The 25,222-nt window shown below is 41.7% G+C and overlaps 2 protein-coding genes across 4 annotated transcripts in view; one reads left to right on the top strand and one right to left on the bottom strand.

The window, feature by feature from the left end:
• MSH6 (mutS homolog 6) lies at positions 1–23,155 on the top strand. 2 transcript variants are annotated; one of them, XM_002912423.4, is made up of 10 exons: positions 1–371; positions 11,465–11,664; positions 14,294–14,463; positions 15,886–18,430; positions 20,028–20,296; positions 21,347–21,464; positions 21,764–21,853; positions 22,403–22,557; positions 22,666–22,865; positions 22,984–23,155. In XM_002912423.4, exons 1-10 carry the CDS (start codon positions 112–114, stop codon positions 23,063–23,065), a joined length of 4,089 nt encoding a protein of 1,362 aa, XP_002912469.1. In that variant the 5' UTR covers positions 1–111; the 3' UTR covers positions 23,066–23,155. The 2 variants fall into 2 exon arrangements, with proteins under 2 accessions (XP_002912469.1, XP_034514983.1); XM_034659092.1 differs by lacking the exon at positions 11,465–11,664 and having other exon boundaries at positions 5–371.
• The window catches only part of FBXO11 (F-box protein 11), a 25,802-nt gene continuing 23,701 nt past the window's right edge, over positions 23,122–25,222 (bottom strand). For both annotated transcript variants that reach the window (XM_034659093.1, XM_002912424.4), the window contains 2 exons: positions 24,527–24,625; positions 23,122–24,443 (listed from right to left, as the gene is read on the bottom strand). In XM_034659093.1, the coding sequence (XP_034514984.1) occupies positions 24,314–24,443; positions 24,527–24,625 (229 nt within the window). In that variant the 3' untranslated portion in view covers positions 23,122–24,313. The remainder of the gene's footprint in view (positions 24,444–24,526; positions 24,626–25,222) is intronic.

Below are 25,222 nucleotides of genomic sequence, written 5' to 3' on the forward strand. Positions count from 1 at the left end.
CCGGCGCAGCGCACCTCCCCCCAGATTTCCCGCCAGCAGTCGCCGCGCGGTTTATTCCGTGTCTCTAATCGCTCGGTCCGACAGAGCGGTTGGGCCTCGCCGGCCTTCGCTATGTCGCGACAGAGCACGCTGTACAGCTTCTTCCCCAAGTCTCCAGCGCTGACTAATGCTAATAAGGCCTCGGTCAGGGCGCCAGGTGGAGGCGGCGGCGCCGCTGCTGCCACCGGGGCCTCCCGTTCTCCCGGCGGGGATGCGGCCTGGAGCGAGGCCGAGCCTGGGCCTGGGCCCTTGGCAGGCTCCGCGTCGCCGCCGGAGTCGAGGAACATCAACGGAGGGCTGCGGAGATCTGCCGCCCCTGCGGTCCCCGCCAGGTAGGGGGGAGTATTGGGGGTAGCACAGCGGTAGGGCACAGGGAGCCTGGGGAAGGGAGGCTCGCTTTGGAGGACTTGGGGGGGTTCGCAGCCAGGCCTTAGGCTCGGAGGAGGTGGGGCTGCATACTTGGCTTGAAAGCGTGCAGGGCCTGAGTTTGTAGCCTTGGCGTTAGGGGGCGTAGATTGTAAACAGGGTAGGAGGAAATGGCCTGCAGGAAGAAAGCGGGGGAGGAGACGCGGAGACTTTGGAGGAAGAGAAGGGTTCCACCTGGTGGGAGGCCGGGTTAGAGAGCGAGTGCAAACGGCTCCGGGTAGCGAGGAGAAGGGGGAGCTGGGAGCGTTGGGGGTGGGGCAGGAAGAGAAAGGAGCTTTGCACACTCCGTGCGGGGTGCGCACCCAGGCCGGGGGGAGGGGGTGGTGCCTGCCTGCATCGGGGGAGGGGTGGCGGGAAAGGAATGTCTGCGGGGAGGATGAACGCTGGTAGTCCAGAGGCTGTGGGGGTGCGGCGTGCAGTGAGTGGGATTCGAGGAGGAGGTTCCTCGTTCAGATCTGGGATAGTGAATTGAGGTCCAGCAGACGTTTGGGGAGCACCCTTGTATCGTTGGCTTTGATTCTGGGGCGCCTAGACACGGAGCGGTGGGCCCTTGGCCTGCTTGTGTGGGCTGTGCAGGAGGTGGGGGTGGGTCGCGAGCTGCGTGCACCGGGGGTGTGTCGCGCTGCAGACCGAGGAGTCGATTGGTCGGAGTGAGGGTTGCAGGGGCGGGGCGGGGCAGGTGGGGGGAGCAGAAAGTCCTGGGATCGGCTGGGTCATCCCATAGGTAGGCCGAACATGGACCAAAACAAATGAATTTAGAGGCTATATTAATTTTGATACACGTGAAAGTATTGTGTGGAGTTGAAAAAGGTGCTATTTTATGATATAGTGTCTCTTTTGTTGACAATTGCACGGGAGGATGGGGCCCTGCAGTTCTTTTCCGAGTCGAGAAGGCTGTATCTAAAGGCCGTGATCTGGCCCTGGGGAAGGATATACGGACGCGACTGTGGGGAAGCCTGCCGGGAGGCGTCTCGCTCTCTGAGCAGTTCGGTGCTGTTCCACGGCTTGGCCGGCCTTTTGTCGGAGCAGCGGGCGACATTTTGAAAAGCTCGCATTTGCTGTATCCCAGGCATTGTATTAGGCACAAAGGGTAATGGTAGCCCTTTGAAAGGATGAAGAAATAGAGGTTTAGAAAAAGTGAAGAACTCCCTTCAAGATCAGAAAGTTGGTTAGTGGTTCTGAGTAGGCTGTTTGAAATGTCTTGAGTTCTAGGTGTCCTACACATTTTGCAAAGTCCTAAATGTCATTACAGTATTACTTTCCTTTAAGCGACCCTTTCAGGCAGTGAGTTTATGTAGTTGTGTGAAGAGCAGTAGGATATGCCTCTGGCTTACGGATTATTGGGAGCTCTTTTTCTTTTTTTAAGATTTTATTTATTTGACAGAAAGAGCACAAGCCAGGGGGAGAGGCAGGGAGAGGGAGGAGCAGGCTCCCCACTGAGCAGGGAGTCGGTCTGGGATCATGACCCGAGGGGAAGGCAGCCGGGTAGCCGACTGAGCCGCCCTGGCGCCCCTGAGTCCATCTTTTTGAGAAACAGTAGACATGAGAAGTAACTGAATGTTACGCTCTGTGAGGGGCATTTTTTGTAAGGATGTCTCTTGTTCTGATCCAGGAAAAGGAGGATGAAATCAGGAGAAACTCTTAACTAATGGAGCGGGTTCTGGCTTAAATCTGCATAACAACCATAATCCTTGTTCGCTATTCTTTCCCTGGTAGCCTCCCATACCTGTCTGTCCCCCCCCCCCATTTTTCTTTTGTCTTTTAGCTGCAGATGGTATTTAAGGTGGTGACTTGGGCTATCTCTGTGAGTTACTCAGTTTTCCTTAGTATGTCCGATGTATACAGGGGGTATACATGTTAAACTTTGGTTTTCTCCCATTAACCTTTTACTACTAAGGGGGTCTTAGCCAAGAGCTCAGAAGGATGGAGGGGAAAACATTTTTCCTCCCCTTCGTGCATTTGCATCCTCCATAACACTTTTTCATAAATTTTTCATCATGAGACCTGCAAGATGTGTTACAACGTTTACTTGAATGTGAATTGATTATTCCTGCATCCATGCTAATAAATGTCCATGTACCTACTCCGCCAGGCACAGAATTAGGCATTGTGGATCCTGGATACACCCTTGAATAGGACAGGCAAAAAGGCAGGTCTTGGAGCGGAAGCAGTGTGTGTGAGCTGTGTGAGCTTTGGTCAGGGGAAGGGGGGATATGTGTGTCAGGGGTAGGCTTTTGGCTCTTAAGGATGAGACCCAAGAGAGCGGCAGGAGTTAGCCAGGCTACAGGGGGAGTAGGGGTGTTGGGAAGCTGGTTCAGGAAGAAGGTCCTGCAGACTGTGGTTAGAAGGAAGAGAAGTGACGGAAGCCTCGGAGAGAGTATGTAAGGATCCAGTCATGAACAGACTGATGGGCCACAAAGACATTTGGATTTTTCCTGAGGGTCAGTTGAAAGCTTTAAAAAGGAGTTGGACATCTTCTAATGTTGGCCATGTACATTTCCTCTTGTGTTTAAGTGTTCCAAGTGTTTTGCCTCTTTTTGGTTTTTTTCCTAGTTCTTTGCCGGTGGTGTGTGATGCAAAGTCTTTTTCCACCCTAGGTCGTCCTTTTTGCCAGCTTATGGCATCTTTTCAACAGAAGTTACCTAATTGTAATGTCAGATTTGTCAGTCTTTTTCTTTATAGCTAATACTTCTATCGGTTTTATTTAAGAAATCCATAGGGGAGATTGAGGTTTTAGAAAGCTCACTCTGTGGGTGCCTGGCTGACTCAGCCCCTAGAACAGGTGACTTGATCTCGGGCAGTGAGTTTGAGTCCCACGTTGGGTGTAGAGATTACTTTAAAAATAAAATCTTAAAAAAAAAAAATCTCACTCTGACTTAAGTGTGTTTGGTGGGGAGACCTATTGATAATGGAGAGAGCGTGTGGGTAGTGGCAGTGGAGGTAGGATTTAGAAGAGGAGTTGAGAGACCAAAGAGCTAGAATAGGCCGGTGTTGGTGATGATGTAGGTAAAGGGACATAGGAGCAAGGAGAGAGGCAAGATGCCACCAGTTTGAAGTAAACGGGTATAAAAAGAGGAGAAGGAAGGGCGCTGGGGTGACTCAAGTTGGTTAAGCATCCGGCTCTTGATTTTGGCTCAGGTCATGATCTCTGGGTCCTGGGACTGAGCCCCCGCATTGGACTCCACGTTCAGCGTGGAGCCCGAGGAGTCTCTCACTCCTCCACCCCTGCCCTCCCATGCTCTCAAAATACATAAACCTTAAAAAAAAAAAAAAAAGATATAATGTACGCCCTGGGCCTGCTTCTCATACTTTATTTTTTCTGTAGTTTATTAAGATCATAATTGAGAGAGCTGTAAGGCTTCTGACCACTTAAATCTGGTTTATTATTACTATTATTACTACAGATCTTGGCTAGTTTATTTCTTACAATCTCACTTCAGTGATAATGGTTTCTCGTATGCCCTGTTCCCATTCACAGACGAGGAGTGGTTAGACCTGGCAAATCTTTTTTCAGCACCTTTATTTAAAGGTAACTATCTGCACTGGTTGTAGGTGCTTTCCTAAGAACTTTCATACAGTTAAACATTTATAGCAATGTTTTCTAACTAATATCACATCTAATATTAGTTATTGTAAGAGAAAAGAATTAAATTCAAGCTCTTTCAAAAGTATACTGTGGACTCTGTCACAGACCTAACTGGTTTTAATTGACATAATTAAAACAGATATTAAAGATACTCAACTTGGGACGCCTGGGTGGCTCAGTCAGTTAAGCATCTGCCTTAGGCTCAGGTCATGATACCAGGGTCCTGGGATGGTGCCCCGTTCAGGACTCCCTGCTCAGCGGGGATCCTGCTTCTCCCTCTGCCCCTCCCCCCAATTTGTGCTTTCTTGCGTTGTGCTCTCTCTCTCTCTCTCAAATAAATACACAAAATCTTTAAAAAAAAAAAAAAAAGACGCCCAACGTGTTATAATTTGGTCTGTGGGAGCCTCTTTTGAACTGCTTTTGTGGCTTAACATTACCTCAGGGCTTTTGAAAACCTTCATTGTAATGACAGTTTTCCCTGCTCTAAGGCAGGAAATTAAGCTGCTCCACAAAGAACCTGGTTTCTGGGCGCCTGGGGGGCCAGGTCATGATCTCAGGGTCCTGGGGTTGAGCCCACATCTGGCTCCCTCCTCAGCGAGGAGTCTGCTTCTCCCTCTGCCCCTTACCCAGCTGGTGCTCTCGCTCTCTCGCTGGCTCTCTCTCTCAAGAAATATATAAAATCTTTAAAAAAATTTTTTTAAAGAACCTGGTTTCTTTTAACTTTTAGGTTTCTTTTCCAGTGCTATTTACAAAATAGTATTAGACGCTAGTTTGGATGATAGTTTATATGGTCACCCTAGACCCTAGTGCGTAAATGATGGGCCATAGTTGAGCTGAAGAAGAGAAGGAAAAGGTATATGGGCAGAAGTGTACTGGTAGGTGGGTAGGTATGGTGGGGGCCTTGGAATTAATTGCTATGATGGTACTGCATTTAGTTATTTGAGGGTAGGGGAAGTCTCCTCTAATGTCCACCTTGAAAGTCAGGTGCAAACACTGATAGCTGATTTCTTTTTTTTTTTTTTTTTAAAGATTTTATTTATTTATTCGACAGAGAGAGAGAGACAGCCAGCGAGAGAGGGAACACAAGCAGGGGGAGTGGGAGAGGAAGAAGCAGGCTCACAGCGGAAGAGCCTGACGTGGGGCTCGATCCCATAACGCCGGGATCACGCCCTGAGCCGAAGGCAGCCGCCCAACCGCTGTGCCACCCAGGCGCCCCTGATAGCTGATTTCTGAAGTTGGTTTGAGAGTGTTTTCATGATACGACTAAATGTTTATATGCACAAGTTTTTGTTAGACAAGCCCAGTTTATCTTTTATTGCTTAGAGAACCAAATTCTAGTAGAGCTTTGGTATTTACTGAATTTTTTTTCCCCCCTTAAGTAGATAGCCTAAAAAGTTGATTATGAATTTGGGGCACAACCAGTAATTGACAACAAGATTATGGACTAAAGAGAAAGCAAAATAATGTGATTTTAAAGGAAAATTTAAAAAATCTGTTCAATGTATGTTTGGCTTTACTGAGTCTTATTTTTAGTTGTAGGAAGGCTTTATTGTTCTTGTTATTTTTAAAGTAAGCTCTACGCCCAGCGTGGGGTTCAGGACTCTGAGATCGAGTCACATGCTCTACCCGAGCCAGCCAGGTGCCCTAGTTGTACAAAGGCTTTTACATTTGTTTTTCTGAGCTGTCATCTTTTCCTTTTCCTTTTTTTTTTTTTTTTTAACTGTCTTGGAATCCCAAGAATAGCAAACATTTAAGATATATTAACAGTTTTGGGGCTCCTTGCTGGCTCAATCGGAAGAGTGGGCGGCTCTTGATTTCAGGGTTGTGAGTTTGAACTCTAGATATTACCTAAATAAACGTAACAAAAAATTTAAAATAGATACATTAACATTTTAAAAACACAAAGTCAGAACTGGATCTTCTTTGTAAGTACATTGTAAGATAATTGCAATATTCACTTTGGCATTTTAGCTTGGGCTTTAGGAAGAGCCAGTGCGTTTTACATTGTGATAAAATCCTTAGATGTGAGGTGAGTTTTCAGCCTACATATTTTCAAATTGGATTTACATAGGGTTAATGATCCTTGTTAATACAGTTATATGAAAAGAGAAAGATGTTAAGGTTCTCAGAATATATAGCCAAATATTACAATACAGTGAAGTTAATATATAAGCGTTGTGTAAAGCTGTAAGTAGAGCCGGTGGAACAGGTGGATGTGATTTTTATAGAATTATTAGGCTCTTAAAAGGACCAGTGTATGACAGATTATAGCACATTCCAGCTGTGAACCTCAGGCTTGCATTATATTTCCATACTTTATTTTTTTAAAAGATGTATTTGAGAGAGCAAGAGAGAGCGAGAAAGTGAGTACGAGCAGGGAGCAGGGAGAGGGGCAGATGGAGAGAGAGAACCTCAAGCAGATTCTATGCTAAGTGCAGAGCCCAGCTCTGGCCTCAGTCTCCAAACCCATGAGATCATGACCTGAGCCAAAATCGAGAGTCGGATGCTTAACTGACTACACCACCTAGGCATCCCTTCTATATTTTAAAATACAGTACTTAGTGCTTAGTGTCGGTAGGAAAACTTGAGTATTTGCATGGATTAAAATAGGTGTTTCTTTTACTTCGGCATTCTTTGGAAACTATACAACTACTAGAAATTAAAATTTTAAAATTACCTATAAAGAACTTAAGTTTGCCCACATAATTAATAGATTTAAAAACTTTGTTAGCATTAAATGAAGGAAAATTTTATTTTATTTTTAAAGATTTTATGTATTTATTTGAGAGAGCGCTCCCTGAGCAGGGAGCCGAGTGTGGGACTCGATCCCAGGAACCCGGGGTTATGAGCTGAGCTGAAGGCAGACGCTTAACCCACTGAGCCACCCAGGCGCCCTTACACAGTATATTTTATTACCTGCTTAATTCTCATTTTGGACCAGAATTTTTAAAGTGTCAATTTTTAGCAGTAGAGGAACAGTGCTTATTACTAAATTTTTTAGTCTTTGCATTTTATACTGTACTGCCAATTGCTAACATCAGGAAAGTTAGGTTGTGTGTAAGATTCTGTAAGTATAAGATTACATTTAGGGTAAGGTGATGTTGAAAAACAATTTGAATAGTTCTTTTTAACTTTACAGATAAGGAATTTACTTCAAAACATGATTGTAAGGGTGCCTGGGTAGCGCAGTTGTTAGGCGTCTGCCTTCGGCTCAGGGCTTGATCCCGGCGCTCGGGGATCGAGTCCCACATCGGGCTCCTCAGCTGGGAGCCTGCTTCTTCCTCTCCCACTCCCCCTGCCTGTGTTCCCTCTCTCGCTGGCTGTCTATCTCTGTCAAATAAATGAAAATCTTTGAAAAAAAAAATTAAAAAACGAAACAAAACATTGTAATTAGCCTTTACACATTTTTTTCCCTCTAGCGAGTATGTACATTTGTCTTGCAAAATAAATGTAAAGATATTAAATTTTTAAATTGGTTGCTTGGAAAAGAATCTTTTTTTTTTTTAAAGATTTTTTAATTTATTTATTCGACAGAGATAGAGACAGCCAGCGAGAGAGGGAACAAGCCGGGGGAGTGGGAGAGGAAGAAGCAGGCTCATAGCAGAGGAGCCTGACGTGGGGCTCGATCCCATAACGCCGGATCACGCCCTGAGCCGAAGGCAGACGCTTAACCGCTGTGCCACCCAGGCGCCCCTGGAAAAGAATCTTCTAATCATTTTTGAGACCTTTGACCACCACTGTATAGTTTGTTTTGCAATTTGAACTACATTTGTACAAGTGGGAGTTTTAACGTAACTGTAGTCTTAGCTCAAGTTATTTCCTTTGGGATGAAACTAGAATGAACTTATTCATGTTAAAACATGTAACATTTTATTACATAGTAAGTTTCAGTATAAAGCTAAAAAAAATTTTCCCCATGTCTTCTGGGTCTCAAACCTGAGTACTCTTTTTTTTTTTTAAAAATTTTTTAAAGATTTCATTTATTTATTTGACAGAGAGAGACAGCCAGTGAGAGAGGGAACCACAAGCAGGGGGAGTGGGAGAGGAAGAAGCAGGCTCCCAGCAGAGGAGCCTGATGCGGGGCTCGATCCCATAACACCGGGATCACGCCCTGAGCTGAAGGCAGACGCCTAACGACTGATCCACCCAGGTGCCCCTCAAACCTTAGTACTCTTAATTGAGGATAGAAAGGAACTTTCAGGAGGCAGGTGTGGCCATCTCATTTTTTGCTCAAGAATTCTGATCTTAGGGTGCGTGGGTGGCTCAGTTGTTGGGCGGCTGCCTTGGGCTGGGAGCCCTCCATCGGGCTCCCTGCTCAGCGGAAGCCTGCTTCTCCCACTCCCCCTGCTTGTGTTCCCTCTCTCGCTGTCTCTCTTTCTGTCAGATAAATAAATGAAAATCAAAGAAATAAAAAAAAAAAATTCTGATCTAGGGGCGCCTGGGTGGCTCCGTCCGTTAAGTGTCTGCCTTCAGCTCAACTCATGATCCCAGGGTCCTGGGATCAAGCCCTGTGTGGTGCTCCCTGCTCAGCGGGGAGTCTGCTTCACCCTCTGTCTCTCCCCGGCTCATGTTCATTCTCTCTCTCTCTCAAATAAGTAAAATCTTGAAAAAAAAATTTTTTTTGATCTAGTCACGTAGTTTCTCTGGGAGCCCCCAAGACAACTGAGATTCCTGCAAGTGCACTGTTGCCTCATACCAGGCAAAATAGAATTCCACTGGATTTGAGGCATCCTGCTCCCCTGAACTTCAAACGTACCACTAAGATGTACATTCTTGTCAGTCTCTTAGGCACTGACTCCATTCTTGAGAATTTGTAACTTTTATAAGACATGTATGTAAAAAACAGCTGATGTACAGTTCAGCACTTAGTCCTTACCCTCTGCAACTCTGTTCACAAAGGGAAGAAAAATAGTCATCTTTAATTTTACAAACCAAGAACACTTTGTAAACCTCACCCCATACTGGTCAGGCTCAGGGCTGATCCACATATATTTAATAAATTCAATACGTAGGGCAGGGACTGCCTCAAACTAGCCAGACGGGGTTTAGGCTTTGCTACGTACATATCAAAATGTTACCTGAGTCTCTATCTTTTAAGGGATTTAGTTGCCTTTAAGAAGGGCAGCCAGGGGGCACCTGGTTGGCTTCGGTTAAGTGTCTGCAGTTGGCTCACGTCATGATCCCCGGGGATTGAGCCCCGAGTCTGCTTCTGGCCCCACTCAGTGTGCACTCTCTCTCATAAATAAAATCTTAAAAAAAACAAAAAAGGCAGCCAGGTTGACAGATAGTATCCCTACTGATAGAAAAATCTGCTTGGATCATGTAATTTGAAGCCTAATGTCTCAAGACTATATAGCCAGAAATTCGTCCCTGACAAGGGGGCATGTTCATTGAAATAACATGCCTATTAGTTTGGCCAGTCTTCTAGCTAAAAATTACAGGCAGCGTTCAGACTCAAATCTGATAGTGTCTTTAGGGAGACAGTTATTTCCCTCTGTTAGCAGTGGAAAAAGTACTGGTTTCAGGTACTTCGAACAAAGAAAGCTTGTGGTTTTCTGATACTGGTGATAGGCTTTTTGTGGTTCAGTGGCTGCCTGTCCAAGAGTTAAGGGAAAGACCGACAATAGGGAGGCCTGTAAACCATTCCACACAGCCATGAGGGTCTTTGTCTCCTGTTGGTGGATATGTTAGTAAGGAGGAAGGGCTTATGGTAGAAATTTGAATTGTGTAGACAGAGCTTCCTGTTTGAAGATGACCTCCGTGGTGAGCTTGATGACAGTTTTGATGGATTTGTGCTTGTGGAAGTTGCTGTAGGTTTCTGGAAGAGTGCACATACCATAAAGGCCCTTGAGAAGAGCCCCAGCTGAAGTCATGCTGTTGTTTTTGTTTCTTTGCTAATTGTCTAGGCTAGGGGTTTTCATATTCACATATTTGAAGAAAGGAATACTTCAGCATCGTGATTGGGTCTGAATAAGGTCGTCCCAGTGTACTAATGCAAGCTGATCTAAAATGTTCTTGTTTGTAATGTACTTATTTTATTTTTGCAGTTATTCAGTGAAAACCTTTAAGCAAGTTTAGAAAATCTTGGTATATAGTACTTGAGCAGAATTTATTAGCTCTTGTGGAATCTCCATCACTAGGGGACTTTGCTGTAGTCTTTAATTTTTACTTTTTTATTAAGTTTTATTTATGTTTTTTTTTTAAGATTTTTTATTTATTTATTTGACAGAGATAGCCAGCCAGCGAGAGAGGGAACACAAGCAGGGGGAGTGGGAGAGGAAGAAGCAGGCTCCTAGAGGAGAAGCCTGATGTGGGGCTCGATCCCATAACGCCAGGATCACGCCCTGAGCTGAAGGCAGACGCCTAACAACTGTGCTACCCAGGCGCCTCATGTTTTATTTATTTTTTAAGAGAGAACACGTGTGCAGGCGGGGAGGGGTGGAGGAAGAGGGGGAGAGAGAATCTCGAGCAGGCTCCCCACACCCAGTGCAGCACCCAATGCAGGGCCTAATCTCCTGAACCTGAAATCATGACCCGAGCTGAAATAAACAGCCAGATGCTTAACCGACAGAGCCACCCAGGCGCCCCTATTAAGTTTTAATTCCGGTTAACATACAGTGTTTTATTAGTTTCAGCTATACATCCGCTGTAGCTTTTTTGGCTAGATTCTTCCTCTTTCTCTCCCTTTCCCCTCCCCTTTCCCTTTTCAGGAGAACTTCAGGACCAAATTAATTTTGTTTTTGATTTTGCAGGCATATATACTTGTTATTTTTGGGCATGTTAGGTGCTTCTCTGTTTACTTGATTTTCCATTAAAACTAGATTTTTAGGGGTGGAGGTTAGTAGTGTGCTAGGTACCTTGGAAACAGATTCCAAGCAGAGTCTAATGAGGTAATATTTAATATCACTAGCAAACTGCATAGTATGTTTGGTATTTTATTAATACCGTGGGTCAGGTCCTGTTCCCAGTACATACCACATTGTGGTATATCGGTGTGATGCATAATTTGGAAAGCATGTACAAATGAGTCTGCCTTTTTTTCTTTGCATCAGTATTCTACCAGAATTTGGCCATAGTTTATAAACTTTGATTATTCTGAGAAATAGTTTCTCACCTTAATATCAGAATTCATTATATTCGCATCTGTCTTAATATGTTAAATAAGCATTGTGATATTTGCTTATGTTTTAAAAAATGACTTGAACATCTGATTTTTTAAAATTTTACTTTTTATTTTTTTTGAACATCTGACTTAAAAACAACTCTAGAATTTCTCTGCTTGAGTATTAATGCCATAAGACTTCAAAAGAGTGTTAATGATGCCTTCCTTGGAATTGCTTATTTGTAGGTAATTGCAATTTAATGCAACTTAACCAAATATTAACCAAGTTATATATTTCCTTTTGGCAACAGTTCTTGTGACTTCTCACCAGGTGATTTGGTTTGGGCCAAGATGGAGGGTTACCCCTGGTGGCCTTGCCTGGTTTACAACCACCCTTTTGATGGAACATTCATCCGTGAGAAAGGGAAGTCTGTTCGAGTTCATGTACAGTTTTTTGATGACAGCCCAACAAGGGGCTGGGTTAGCAGAAGGCTATTAAAGCCATATACAGGTAAGAGTCTCCACTCTTGAGGAGTGTGTGTGAGCAAGTGTGTGTAACAGAGCGAGCACGCAACACATGAGCACAAGTGTCTGCAACTCCCATGCAGTGAACTTAAGTGTATTATGTCAGTTTCAGGAGTGTTAGGGTGAACGCTTCCAGCATGGGACAGAGATAAGAGGCAGCTGGTCTTCAGCTGGCTTGTTGTGGAGTGGAATTGCGGCCTTTTGAGTTGACTTATGGCAGTATCATGCCCTTAAGGGAAAAATGTTTTCATGATTAGATCTCATTGGGACCAGAATACCAAATTCAGTCACGAAAAGGGTGAATGAACAGTGCCCCATCTTCAGAGACCTGAGGAAGGCAGTGCAGTGAGGATGGGTAGCAGATGGGTCGGCGACAATTGTCTAGGGCACGTGGAGATGCATGTTTATCTGGCCTTCAGAGTCCTCACTTAGGAGCACATCTGAGTGGAGTTTCACATCAGACTCCTGGAACCATAACGTTCTTTTTCCATGCCCAGCTTTTTTTATGTCCTAGGCAGCAGTCCTGCCTGTGGAGCTTCAGCTGGGCCGGGTGCACCCTGTCAGTTGCCGGAGTTACACGGTGCACCGTGCGTGTGCAGGGTTCGGCGCTTGTATGCACTTGAGCCCGAGTAAGGCCTTATCCGTATCCTCAGATTCTCCAGGATAGGGTGCTGTTGAACTCTGTTTTGGAATCGGAATAAGGGTCAATTTCCCAGGAATCTCTGGGACTCCTGCCTTTTGGTCACAGCACTCATCCTGTAAGGCGAGGAGAGCACACTGAGGAAAGTTAAGTTGCACGGAAATCTGACCTGCAGGATGGAAAGAGAATCTGGAAATGTGGTTCTGTTTTCTGCACTAATTTGCTGTATAATCTTGGCCAACAAAGTAACTCAGATACTGTTTACTCATCTATAAAGTGAGAGCGTTGAACCAGGTAACAAGGTCTTTTTCTGGAACTAATTTTGAGATTATTACCACCATTATTTTTGAGAGAGAGAGAGAGAATACGCCAGCGGGTGTGGGTGGGAGGGTGGGAGAATCTTAAGCCCAGGGCTTGATCTCCCGACCCGGAGATCTTGTCCTGAGCTGAAATCAGCAGTTGGATGCTTAACTGATTGAGCCACCTGACGTTTTTGAGATTCTAAACAATTTTGAGATTGAGATTCTAAACAAAGCTTTGGCAACGTGACTTTAAGAATACCCAAAAAAGTTTACATTTATGTCGTCATTATTTTGTAAAGGCATCCCTGTTGTGTACTGCCTTTGCTCTTTAAATTTCCAAATTGTTGCAGTAACATGGATGAGAAAAAGTAGGTTTTTAAATGTTCTCTTTTTTTGGGGGGTCCTTAAAATTGTAAAGTAGTTTGCATCAGGGGTTTTTTGGAGAGTGAGGATGCCCTTACATGGGTGTGGGGGTGAGTGCGCTGCGAACAGCACTGGAGGAAGTTACGAGCCACCCTCCGTGGATTCTGATTGTTGCAGGTTGTAGTTTTGGCGCAGCTCTGTAGAAAAATGGGAAACTGCACCTTTATTTTAGGCAGCCCATGAGGTTGCTAATGTAACGGCACTTTAGGGTGTCCCATCAGTTTTAGTATCCAGTAGAAAGAAGGAAATAATGTAATGTTTGGATCTGTTAAATTTAGGCAAGTTCAGGTTTGTTTTCTAATTATATTTGGTCAGAAGAAAACAAAGGTATTCCTACTTAGTCCTCTTAGAAAAAAAACTAAACAGTTTTTTGCCATTAGACTTGCGATCATCTGCATCTAATCTTTTGCTCAGAGGACAGGAGTGTCATTTAAAATTACAGCTCTTGGGGCACCTGGGTGGCTCAGTTGGTTGAGCGTCTGACTATTGGTTTTGGCTCAGGTCATGATCTTGGGGTCCTGAGATGGAGCCCCGCATCCCACTCAGTGGGGAGTCTGCTTGAGATTCTCTCTCCTCACCCTCTGCCCCTTCCCCCACTTGCAGGCATGCTCTCTCTCAAAATCTTTTTAAAAATAATTTAAATGAAAGGAATAAAGGAAGAGTTTTACTTGAAAACAAAACAATTTGATTCAACCTAAAAAAAACAACCATTCAAAGTGAACTGGGTTTTTTTTACCCTTGCAAAATGTTAGTATCCTTACTGGTAGGGTTTTGTTTGTTTTTAATATACCCTATTTTAAACCTTGGGGATATACTTAGTGTCATAGCTTCATTTAACTGACAGCGTAGTTTCTGCCTTCCTGAAGTAATTTTTTTGTACAGAGGGTCACAAAACAAACCCCTTTTACATCTCATGCTTCACCTGAAGAGATGTGCCTTATCTATTTAGGGCCACAGCCCCAGGTCATTAGAAGAGAGATGAAGTAGTCCTCGGTGACCCAATAGTTAAGGCAATTTCAAGGAGGTAAAATTAGGTAATTTAAGTTTCACTGGTAGTTTTCCCCTGGTAATTCCTTCTTTGTAGGCTTTATTGATCTATTATCAGTCAGAAGTAATAGGACATTAAAAACTATCCTTGATTCTTGTTCATTAGGACAGGTGTTGCACATTGAGCCCATTACCTAGCTAACGGTTTTTATTTATAAATGAATAAGATTGCTTAATAAGAAATATAAATCTAAATTTTTTAGGTTCACAATCGAAGGAAGTGCAAAAAGGAGGTCATTTTTACAGTTCAAAGCCTGAAATACTCAGAGCAATGCAACGTGCAGATGAAGCCTTGAAAAAAGACAAGATTGAGAGGCTAAAATTGGCGGTGTGTGATGAGCCCTCAGAACCAGAGGAAGAAGAAGAGATGGAGGTGAGATATTGTTAAACAGTCCATTGTTAATTCTTTTGGGAAAGTGATGGGAAAGGGGGGGTATTAAAGTGATATTCTCTTTTTTTTATTTATATGTATTTGCATATTATATACACACACTTTAATACTCATACACATCTTTTATTTTTTATTTGTGAGAGAGAGCACGAGGAGGGGGGCAGGAGGAGAGGGGGGAGAGAGAAACTTAAGCAGGCTCCACACTCAGCGTGGAGCCTGATGAGGGATTTGATCTCACAACCCAAGATCATCATCTGAGCCAAAATCAAATCGAGAGTCTGGATGCTTAACCGACCAAGCACCCAGGTACCCCAAATACTCATACACATACTTTTACACTTCTGTAGGACTGTAGGCTAAGTTAGATTAGAATCTCAGCAGCCATTGTGCTTGAGTTCTCAAGCTTCAAGCCTGGTGGAAGACACATGCTAAGAGGTAGTACCATTTTGGTAACAAGTAACAGGACAGTAAGGACATGGTGATAAAATTGGTCATGATGTCTGGCAGTAAGCCTCTGTATGAGTGTGTGGTCAACCCCTGGAAATTAATTACCAAATGCTCTCAGTACTTTTTGTTTTTTGTTTTTTTTTTCTGTATTTCGGGTAGGTAAGAAGGTTAAATATCCTTGAAATACAGCCTGGGTTTCAAATGTTAATGGTCAGTATTTGAAAAGTGAATTAAATCATTCTTCTCTGATTTAACAAATTAACTGTGTGATTAAGAGATTCATTTATGACTAAGCCTGATATTATGTTTTATTCTATTACAGATAGGGAATAAGCAAACTAATCTAATGCGTATTTTAAGAGAAATGAAAGAAAGTTTTTAATCTTATTTTTGAGGTTGGGGCCAGGGGTTGTAACATTAATGAAAGGTTTAGAATTGGATGGTAATACAGAGATAATTTAGCCTCATATAACTGCACATGTGTGGGAGATCCATGGTAAGTGAATTGTACCTTGCTCAAGAAGCCCCAGCTGGTTTGTGGAAGAGCAAGGACGAGAAACCCGTATAGACTGCACTGCTTTCTTAACTAAAGAATTTATAAAATGGCAAACTTCATAATGTGTCCCTCTGGAAGAGGGGAGATGACCCTGGAAGAAAGATGACAGAGATTTAAAGTTATTTCCACAGATGACTGTTCATGAGGGTATTACCTGTAGGTATTTGGGATGTGTGGTCATGCTAATGGCTTCCTCGCTATTGTATAGGATAAAACTATCAGGGAGAATCATTTAATAGTGTGATGCTACTGAAATTGATATTTTTCTGTTTTTCATTCCTGGAGCTGGATTTTTCTCTTGATACAGGATATTACAGCATTATTGAGAGAGAACTCCACAGTAGTACTGTAACTTTCCAGATTTTGTTTTGTATTTAAATAACTCTTTCTTTGCCTGCCAGGTAGGTGCAACTTACTCATCAGATAAGAGTGAAGAAGATAATGAAATTGAAAGTGAAGAGGAAGTACAGCCTAAGGTCCAAGGATCTAGGCGAAGTAGCCGCCAAATAAAAAAACGAAGGGTCATATCAGACTCTGAGAGTGACATTGGTGGCTCTGATGTGGAATTCAAGCCAGATGCTAAGGAGGAAGGAAGTAGTGATGAACTAAGCAGTGGGGTGGGGGATAGTGACAGTGAAGGCCTGGAGAGTCCTGTCAAAGTTGCTTCAAAGCGGAAGAAAATGGTGACTGGAAATGGCTCTCTCAAAAGGAAAAGTTCAAGGAAGGAAATGCCCTTGGCCACCAAACGATCAACTGGCATTTCATCAGAAACCAAGAGTGCTTTGAATGCTTTCTCTGCCCCTCAAAATTCTGAATCTCAAGCCCACATTAGTGGAGGATGCGATGATAGTAGTCGCCCCACTGTCTGGTATCATGAAACTTTAGAGTGGCTCAAGGAGGAAAAGAGAAGAGATCTACACAGGAGGCGACCTGATCACCCTGATTTTGATGCATCCACACTCTATGTTCCTGAGGATTTCCTTAACTCCTGTACTCCTGGCATGAGGAAGTGGTGGCAGATTAAGTCTCAGAACTTTGATCTTGTTATATTTTATAAGGTGGGGAAGTTTTATGAGCTGTACCACATGGATGCTCTTATTGGAGTCAACAAACTAGGTCTGGTATTCATGAAAGGCAACTGGGCTCATTCTGGTTTCCCTGAAATTGCATTTGGCCGATATTCCGATTCTCTGGTTCAGAAAGGTTATAAAGTAGCACGAGTGGAACAGACTGAGACCCCTGAAATGATGGAGGCACGATGCCGGAAGATGGCACATATATCTAAGTATGACAGAGTGGTGAGGAGGGAGATCTGTAGAGTTATTACCAAGGGTACACAGACCTACAGTGTTTTGGAAGGTGACCCCTCTGAGAACTACAGTAAGTATCTCCTTAGCCTCAAAGAAAAAGAGGAGGATTCTTCTGGCCACACTCGGGTGTATGGAGTATGCTTTGTTGATACCTCACTGGGAAAGTTTCTCATAGGTCAGTTTTCAGATGATCGCCATTGTTCCAGATTTAGGACTCTGGTGGCACACTATCCTCCAGTACAAGTCTTATTTGAGAAAGGAAATCTCTCAACAGAAACGAAGATGATTCTGAAGGGTTCATTATCCTCCTCTCTTCAGGAAGGTCTGATACCAGGCTCCCAGTTTTGGGATGCAGCCAAAACTTTGAGAACTCTCCTTGAAGAAGGATATTTTAAGGAAAAGTTAAATGAGGACAGTGGGGTGATGTTACCCCAGGTGCTTAAAGGTATGACCTCAGAGTCTGATTCTCTTGGGTTGACACCAGGAGAGAAGAGTGAATTGGCCCTGTCTGCTCTAGGTGGTTGTGTCTTCTACCTCAAAAAATGTCTTATTGATCAAGAGCTTTTATCAATGGCTAATTTTGAAGAATACATTCCCTTGGATTCTGACATGGTCAGTGCTGCAGGACCTGGTGCTTTTTTTGCTAAAGCCAATCAACGAATGGTGCTAGATGCTGTGACATTAAGCAACTTGGAGATTTTCATGAATGGAACAAATGGTTCTACTGAAGGGACCCTGCTAGAAAAGATTGATACTTGCCATACTCCCTTTGGTAAACGGCTTCTAAAGCAGTGGCTTTGTGCCCCACTCTGTAGCCCTTATGCTATCAATGATCGTCTAGATGCTATAGAAGATCTAATGGTTGTGCCTGACAAAATCTCTGATGTGGTAGACCTTCTAAAGAAGCTTCCAGACCTTGAGAGGCTGCTGAGTAAAATTCATAATGTTGGGTCTCCCCTCAAGAGCCAAAACCACCCAGATAGCAGGGCTATCATGTATGAAGAAACTACATACAGCAAAAAAAAGATTATTGATTTTCTTTCTGCTCTAGAAGGATTCAAAGTAATATGTAAAATTATAGAGATTATGGAAGAAGTCGTTGACAACTTTAAGTCTAAAATCCTTAAGCAGGTTGTTACTCTACAGACAAAAACTCCTGAGGGCCGTTTTCCAGATTTGACTCTAGAGCTGAACCGATGGGATACAGCCTTTGATCATGAAAAGGCTCGAAAGACTGGACTAATTACTCCCAAAGCAGGATTTGACTCTGATTATGACCAAGCTCTTGCTGACATAAAAGAAAATGAACAGAGCCTCCTGGAATACTTGGAGAAACAGCGTAGTCGAATAGGCTGTAGGACCATTGTCTACTGGGGGATCGGTAGGAACCGTTATCAGTTGGAAATTCCAGAGAATTTTATCACTCGTAATTTGCCCGAAGAATATGAGTTGAAATCTACCAAGAAGGGCTGTAAGCGGTACTGGACCAAAACTATTGAGAAGAAGTTGGCTAATCTGATAAATGCTGAAGAACGGAGAGACACATCATTGAAGGACTGCATGCGGCGACTGTTCTATAACTTTGATAAAAATTACAAGGACTGGCAGTCTGCTGTTGAGTGCATCGCAGTATTGGGTAAGACTTTGAAAAGCTTGTTCCTAGGGCTTTGGTTAGTCATGCCTTGTGTCCCAGTTATGCATTAAGATTTAATCCATTGGACATCTGCCATTGAGGTATATGTCTAAACACAGGTAACAAGGTATTTTGTTGTGTGTATACTGTATACTTGCCTCCTCTCTAGACAAAATGACTAGTTTCCCTGTAGCAATTTAAGTTCACTTTTTGGCCTTAATCAGTCTGGAATAATTGAATGAAAGATTGATAGGTTTTTAGTTTATTTATTTATTTTTTTTAAAGCAGGGGCTTTTGTTTTGTTTTTAATAGGGCCTTGAACTCACAACCCTGAGATTAAGACCTGAGCTGAGATCAAAAGTCTTATGTTCCAGATGCTCAACTGACTGAGCCACCTAGGCATCCCAGATTTTTAGTACCTTTAGTATCTGATACTGGTTTTTTTTTTTTTTTAAAGATTTTATTTATTTGATAGAGATACAGCCAGCGAGAGAGGGAACACAAGCAGGGGGAGTGGGAGAGGAAGAAGCAGGCTCATAGCGGAAGAGCCTGATGGGGCTCGATCCTATAACGCCGGGATCATGCCCTGAGCCGAAGGCAGACGCTTAACTGCTGTGCCACCCAGGCACCCGNCCCTTTTTTTTTTTTTTTTTTTTTTTAAATACTGTTTTCTTAAGCTTTTTTGTTAGACTGAATTAAAACTATTTTGGTCCATCACTTCTTTTTGTATTTTCAGTTGATCTCTTTACATGCATATATTTCAGGATTTTAACCTTTTTTCTCTTAGCCCATATTACCACACTTTCTTATAGTTGATTTCTAAGAGCCCTGATTTATATATTTGTAATTTGGCAACCTTTTCAGTTTAACCTTTTCTTTGAATTCCTGACTTATTTGGAGCCTTTGCTGTTTGTTTTTTTCCCCCGTGTTTTAAAAATACAGTAACTGTAGTTTACCCAAATTTGTAACAGAACTGTTTTGATCTGAATACAGCTGTCCAGAATTGAATAGCATCCTTCGGTTTGTGCCACATTTATTCCTTAGACCAATACAGCTTCGAATGGTTTGGTGGGTAATTTAAATCTTCCCTCAGCACAGGTGTTCAAAATTGGTGAATTTATTTTCCTCTTAAGATTCTTTTGTATCAGTGTGCTAACATTGTGTTGTGTTAACATTCCATTTCTAAGAATTGTTAGCTCCAGGTCAAGTAAAAGAGGTCAGTATAGCATTTCCCTGTTGGATCTCTTAGCTTCCCCTTGGTATTCCTCTGGTCCAGGTGTTAGGGGACTAATAAGTCTTACTTTGAAGGGAGAGATGTTGAGATGAAAATGAGTTATCTCTCATTTCACTACAAGTGCTACAATGAAGACACATGAAACATTTAGGCTGGTGACTCATTTTCTGTTAATGAATGCATTAACAAAGCATTTTAGTAATTCTAGAGTGCCTACTGTTAGGAAAAAAAATGTATGAAAAGCAACCAGAACATATCACCCTCCACTGAAGTGTTTTTGAAAGACTTTTTATATTAGTTGGATCTTTGTGCTTCTCAAGCAGCCTCAAAAATGATGAAGCCTCACTTTTACCTTCTCTTTAACAGATGTGTTATTGTGCCTGGCTAACTACAGTCGAGGGGGTGATGGCCCTATGTGTCGTCCAGTAATTCTGTTGCCAGAAGAAGGCACTCCTCCCTTCTTAGACCTTAGAGGATCACGTCATCCCTGCATTACGAAGACTTTTTTTGGAGATGACTTTATACCAAATGACATTCTGATAGGCTGTGAGGAAGAGGAAGAGGAAAATGGCAAAGCTTACTGTGTGCTTGTTACTGGACCTAACATGGGGGGCAAGTCTACGCTCATGAGACAGGTAAACTGAACCTTAAGGTCTTGGTACACAGGTACACAAAGTCATTTGTCTACTTCAGGAATATATTACATATTTAGGCCACCCTTTTCCAAATAGCACATAGATTACATAGAATTCAGTCACCAGCAGACTAGGAAGCAAAGGGAAAATGCTTTGTATTGTAAAATTGAGAATTGTATTTATCAAATATATGCTTCATGTTATGGGGAGCATACATTAAAAATTCAAGAGAGATTTCAGGTTATTTCTTTACAAACTCTTCAACTTGATTGATTTCCTCTGAAGGTAGATGTATTTATAATGAAAAAATGTTGGAGGTTTGTTACTCACGACTCATTTGTGGGAATCCTTGTAAAAGAACCATGAAAGACTTGTTCAGGTAGGAGAGCAAATAAAATTCATGACCTCTAATTAAACTGTTGGAAACTGCTTTTAGGAAAGACAATAAATATATCTGTTTTCTCTTTATACATGACGGGTTGGCCAGCCACTGAGCTAAACATGATTTACATTTTTTAAAGGGCTGTAGAAAGGAAACCTGACAGATATTGGGCCCTTGACTAAAAGTTTGCTGACCCCCTGCTCTCCTCCTGTATGATCTCATACTTAGGTACATCAACTTTGCTAACTAGCTAGAGGCAGTAAAGTCAAGTCCAGTGGTTTTCAATCCCATTTTTGTTTTTTAATACCACTTGGGGGAGCTTGACCAAAAAAGTACAGAGGGGGTTCCATCATCCCAAATGGATGCATTTGGTCTGGAATTTGTTCTAGGCATCCATAATTTTAAAGAGCTCCCAAGGGACTTCTTGGTAGTCAGCCAGGGTTGAGAATCACTAATGCAGTGGGTTAAAACCTCATAGGCTCTGAGGTTTTAAGGCCAGTTAGGCCCTAAGCCTCTTGCTTTTCTGGGCTTCACTTTGGATTGTGAATGATTTTTTTTTTTTTTTTTTAAAGAGTGCCTGACTCCTACATAATTGTTCTTATCTATATCTATCTGTATGTTTTTCTTTGATACCAGTTAGTAAAGACCTTTTCCTCCTTCCTTCACAGGCTGGCCTGTTAGCTGTAATGGCTCAGACAGGTTGTTACATACCTGCTGAAGTGTGTAGGCTCACACCAATTGATAGAGTATTTACTAGACTTGGTGCCTCAGACAGAATAATGTCAGGTGAGTTTTCTTTTTCACCTAAGGCTTTATTATTGGACAGTTCATTTCTACATTTTGTATAAATACATCTGCCTTGAAATTTGTATGAGCCATTTAAATTAGATGTTTGATTTTTCCTGTGTTAGGTGAAGTGGAGTGCTTTCAGGCATTTGAAAATATTAAGAATTGCATAATCTCTTCGTGAGATGTAACCTTTAGTACTGGGTAGCTCATGATACGAACCAAAAAGATGAACGTGCACTATTTTAGGATTTTTAAAAAGATCTCCTGTGTGTGTGTGTGTGTTTTTTTTTTTTTAGGTGAAAGTACATTTTTTGTGGAGTTGAGTGAAACTGCCAGTATACTTACGCATGCAACAGCACATTCTCTGGTGCTTGTGGATGAATTAGGTAAGACATTACAATTTCCATTTGAAGGTTATTTTTAAAACTTTAATTTTTCTTGAAGATGGTCAGACCTTTCTTAAAATTTGAATGTACTCACCTTTGTGCCATAGACTCATAATTGGAGATAAAAGGTGTTTGGTTAATTATCAGGGCTCTAAATTTCTTCCTATTAATATACAGTTGTTATAAACTTCAATGAGAAACTAATAGGACATTTCTGAAGATCATTGGTACCTGAAAAGTACTCTAAAAAGAGAAATGCAGGGGCGTCTGGCTGGCTCAGTCCAGTAGAACGTGTGACTCTTGATCTCAGGGTTTTAAGTTTGAGCCCCATGTTGGGTCTAGAGATTAAAAATAAAATCTTTAAAAATAGAAATGCACCCTACTCCCCAGGGCTGATAAGTGGATCTATTTAGCTAAACAGGGCCTATTATTAGGTTGTGCTAATTGATGTTACTGTTTTATCCTCCTCCTTTTGTCATTCCTTTGTGAGGTATATCCTTTTTGGTATAAGGTAGGTCAATAACTTAGGCATATTTTACTTTCATATAGGAAGAGGTACTGCAACATTTGATGGAACAGCAATAGCAAATGCGGTTGTTAAAGAACTTGCTGAGAACATAAAGTGTCGTACACTGTTTTCTACCCACTACCATTCATTAGTAGAAGATTATTCTCAAAATGTTGCAGTTCGCCTGGGCCACATGGTATGTATAAATTGCTTATTCAGAAGTTTAGATTTTTGAGGGAATCAAGTCAGGTACTTCAACTACTAGCACTTGAACAGAACATAATAAAGTATCTTCCTTTTTTAGGCATGCATGGTAGAAAATGAATGTGAGGATCCCAGCCAGGAGACTATTACCTTCCTCTATAAATTCATTAAGGGAGCTTGTCCTAAAAGCTATGGCTTTAATGCAGCAAGGCTTGCCAATCTTCCAGAGGAGGTTATTCAAAAGGGACATAGAAAAGCAAGAGAATTTGAAAAGATGACTCAATCACTGCGATTATTTCGGTAATTATACTTGGATATAATTTTGCCATGCAGCTGACCTTATTAAAACCGTAAAGGGGGATGGTTGATACACTATGGAAAAACGTGAACTAAAACTTTTTTTTTCTTTAATTTTAAGGGAAGTTTGCCTGGCTAGTGAAAGGTCGACTCTAGATGCTGAAGCTGTCCCTAAGTTGCTGACTTTGATTAAGGAATTATAGACTACATTGGAAGCTCTGAGAGTTGGCTTTGACAAAGGTGGTAAATTCAGACAACATTATGATCTAATAAACTTTATTTTTTAAAAATGACCATTTTTCCATTTTCTTTCTAGGAAATTAAACCCTTTTAATTCTTATCTACCTTCTACATAATGGTTATTGAATACTCCACAATATATTAAGTCTAGATGTTATGGTACATGCATACACTTTCAGGCTGTTTATACCCACTGTCACCAATACACATAAATGGGGGGGGAGCTATGAAACTGTATAGGGCTGTATATATACTTGTCTCAGCTTAATGCAGGAAATTGTTTTTAATTTCCAGCAGTTTGTCTAAACTGTTCAAAAAAAAACTATGAACAGAGTTCAAATACAGGACTGTTTTGAAGAGACTTTCTAAAGTGTACTTTAAAACATAGTAGTTTTTACCTTTCACAAAACTGAGTTACAAGAATACTTTTGTTTTACAGTGCATCCCTTCCTAGGAAGTCTCATTAAAACACTCACTTTTTCTAGGGGTGATTTTGAATGCTGCACAGGGAAGGGAAGGAAATAATAAGTCTTAACTTTTCTTAAAGGATACCAGAAACATTGCTGGATATAATTTAAGATTAGTGTTTTCTCTTTCATAGAAAGAACGTACATACTGGGACATGAGTACAGTTACAGCAAGTCTAGGTGTGCTAACAAAACAGGGCACATTCAAGTACAAGAAGATTTGCTTGAAATTAAAAACAAACTACATGAGATTAAAGCATTAAAATCATATTTCTCAATCTGAATACATGTTAAAAAAAATCAAAAGAAACGCAGAAGTGCTAGCTCACATTTTTACCATATTACAAAAGCAATTGGTACCCATGTCCATAAAGGCAGCAACAAAGCTGCTTGTCTATTGAAGAGTACTACTGCAAATTGGACTGCATTCAATGCTAGTTGTAAAAACACCAGCTTTTTTTCAGAAGTTGGTATCTGTACAAAATTGCAGCTTATTTCTTCACTTCTGTCCCTTCAAAAGTTCTTTACACAGTAATGCTAAAACACCCAGCTTTGAGATCCTGAGTCAATATATTGCCACTTTCTTTTTGGTAGCTTGAGCTTCATAGTGTCAACTGACCTCGTGTATCCATTTTTAATACAGTCTCTTCCTGTAGCATGGGCAAATATTTTAAATCTTCTTCCAAAAAAAATGTTTTAAGTTATGATGTTAGAATGGCAGGACTTTTTCTTTAGGGAAGGAATTCAGTTGTGCTGCAATGTATTAGATTCTATAGGTGGAGCAGAGTCATATAGTGTATCTGTATCATGTGTAGGCTCACCAGCTAATGTACAAGGATTAGACAGTGTTCCAGCACCACAGTCACAGAAAAACCTAAAGCAAAATGAAAACCCAAAAATTAGGAAAGTGAGGGGGGAAAATAAGTGGGTAATAGAGCAAGCAAGTGTGCTACATACCTATCATGTCTAATAAATTCTACATCATGTCCCTGATGGCACTTCTTAATGCAGTTCACACATATGGCATTTCGATCTGTGGTGTTACAAGTGTGACATCTAAAAAGCAAAAGCTTACGTTATTTTTCTTGAAATGTTATTTCCTCAAAATACTGCATTTTACCCTATGACCTATGGCTTAAAAGAGGACCAAAACCAAAATTTTTGTGGCTCTAGCCCAGATTAATTTCTGCAAAAGGACTTTAATGTAGTAAGTCAATCTCCTGTCTCTTCTGAGGAAAACCACTGATCTGCAAATTGTAGAAAGGCAGCTGAAACTTCAATTAAAAAAAATTTAACCTGGGGGTGGGGTGGGAAGGGAGCCAAAAACCACTCAGTGACTGGGGTATATGGGACACTTAATTAGAACTTTACTTTGAAACTCCTAAGCAAAAGCATTATGTTCCACCTTTGCAGTGATAGCAGCAGTTGTCGCAGTATACTTTCCCGTATTTATGGTCCCAAACAGAACCCTCAAGTAGACTGATCACAGAACTTAATATGGACAAATACAAAATTCTCAATTATATTCTCTTTCCATTGGCAAATACCCAATTTTCTCTACCTTTAGCTTACATTTAAGAGAAACATCTAAAAATGTCTTGCCGGTTTAGAAAAGAAAATCACTATCTCCCCCTTTTCAAGACTCACAAGTAA

The sequence above is a fragment of the Ailuropoda melanoleuca genome, chromosome 4 (assembly GCF_002007445.2).
Source record: "Ailuropoda melanoleuca isolate Jingjing chromosome 4, ASM200744v2, whole genome shotgun sequence".
In the NCBI taxonomy this organism is placed as follows: domain Eukaryota; kingdom Metazoa; phylum Chordata; class Mammalia; order Carnivora; family Ursidae; genus Ailuropoda; species Ailuropoda melanoleuca.

Coding starts and splice junctions, on each gene's coding strand:
- MSH6 (XM_002912423.4), top strand. CDS start 112: ATGTCGCGACAGAGCACGCTGTACAGCTTCTTCCCCAAGTCTCCAGCG. Junction 11,665..14,293: donor GCTATTAAAGCCATATACAG/GTAAGAGTCTCC, acceptor TAAATTTTTTAG/GTTCACAATCGAAGGAAGTG. Junction 20,297..21,346: donor AGTCTACGCTCATGAGACAG/GTAAACTGAACC, acceptor CTTCCTTCACAG/GCTGGCCTGTTAGCTGTAAT.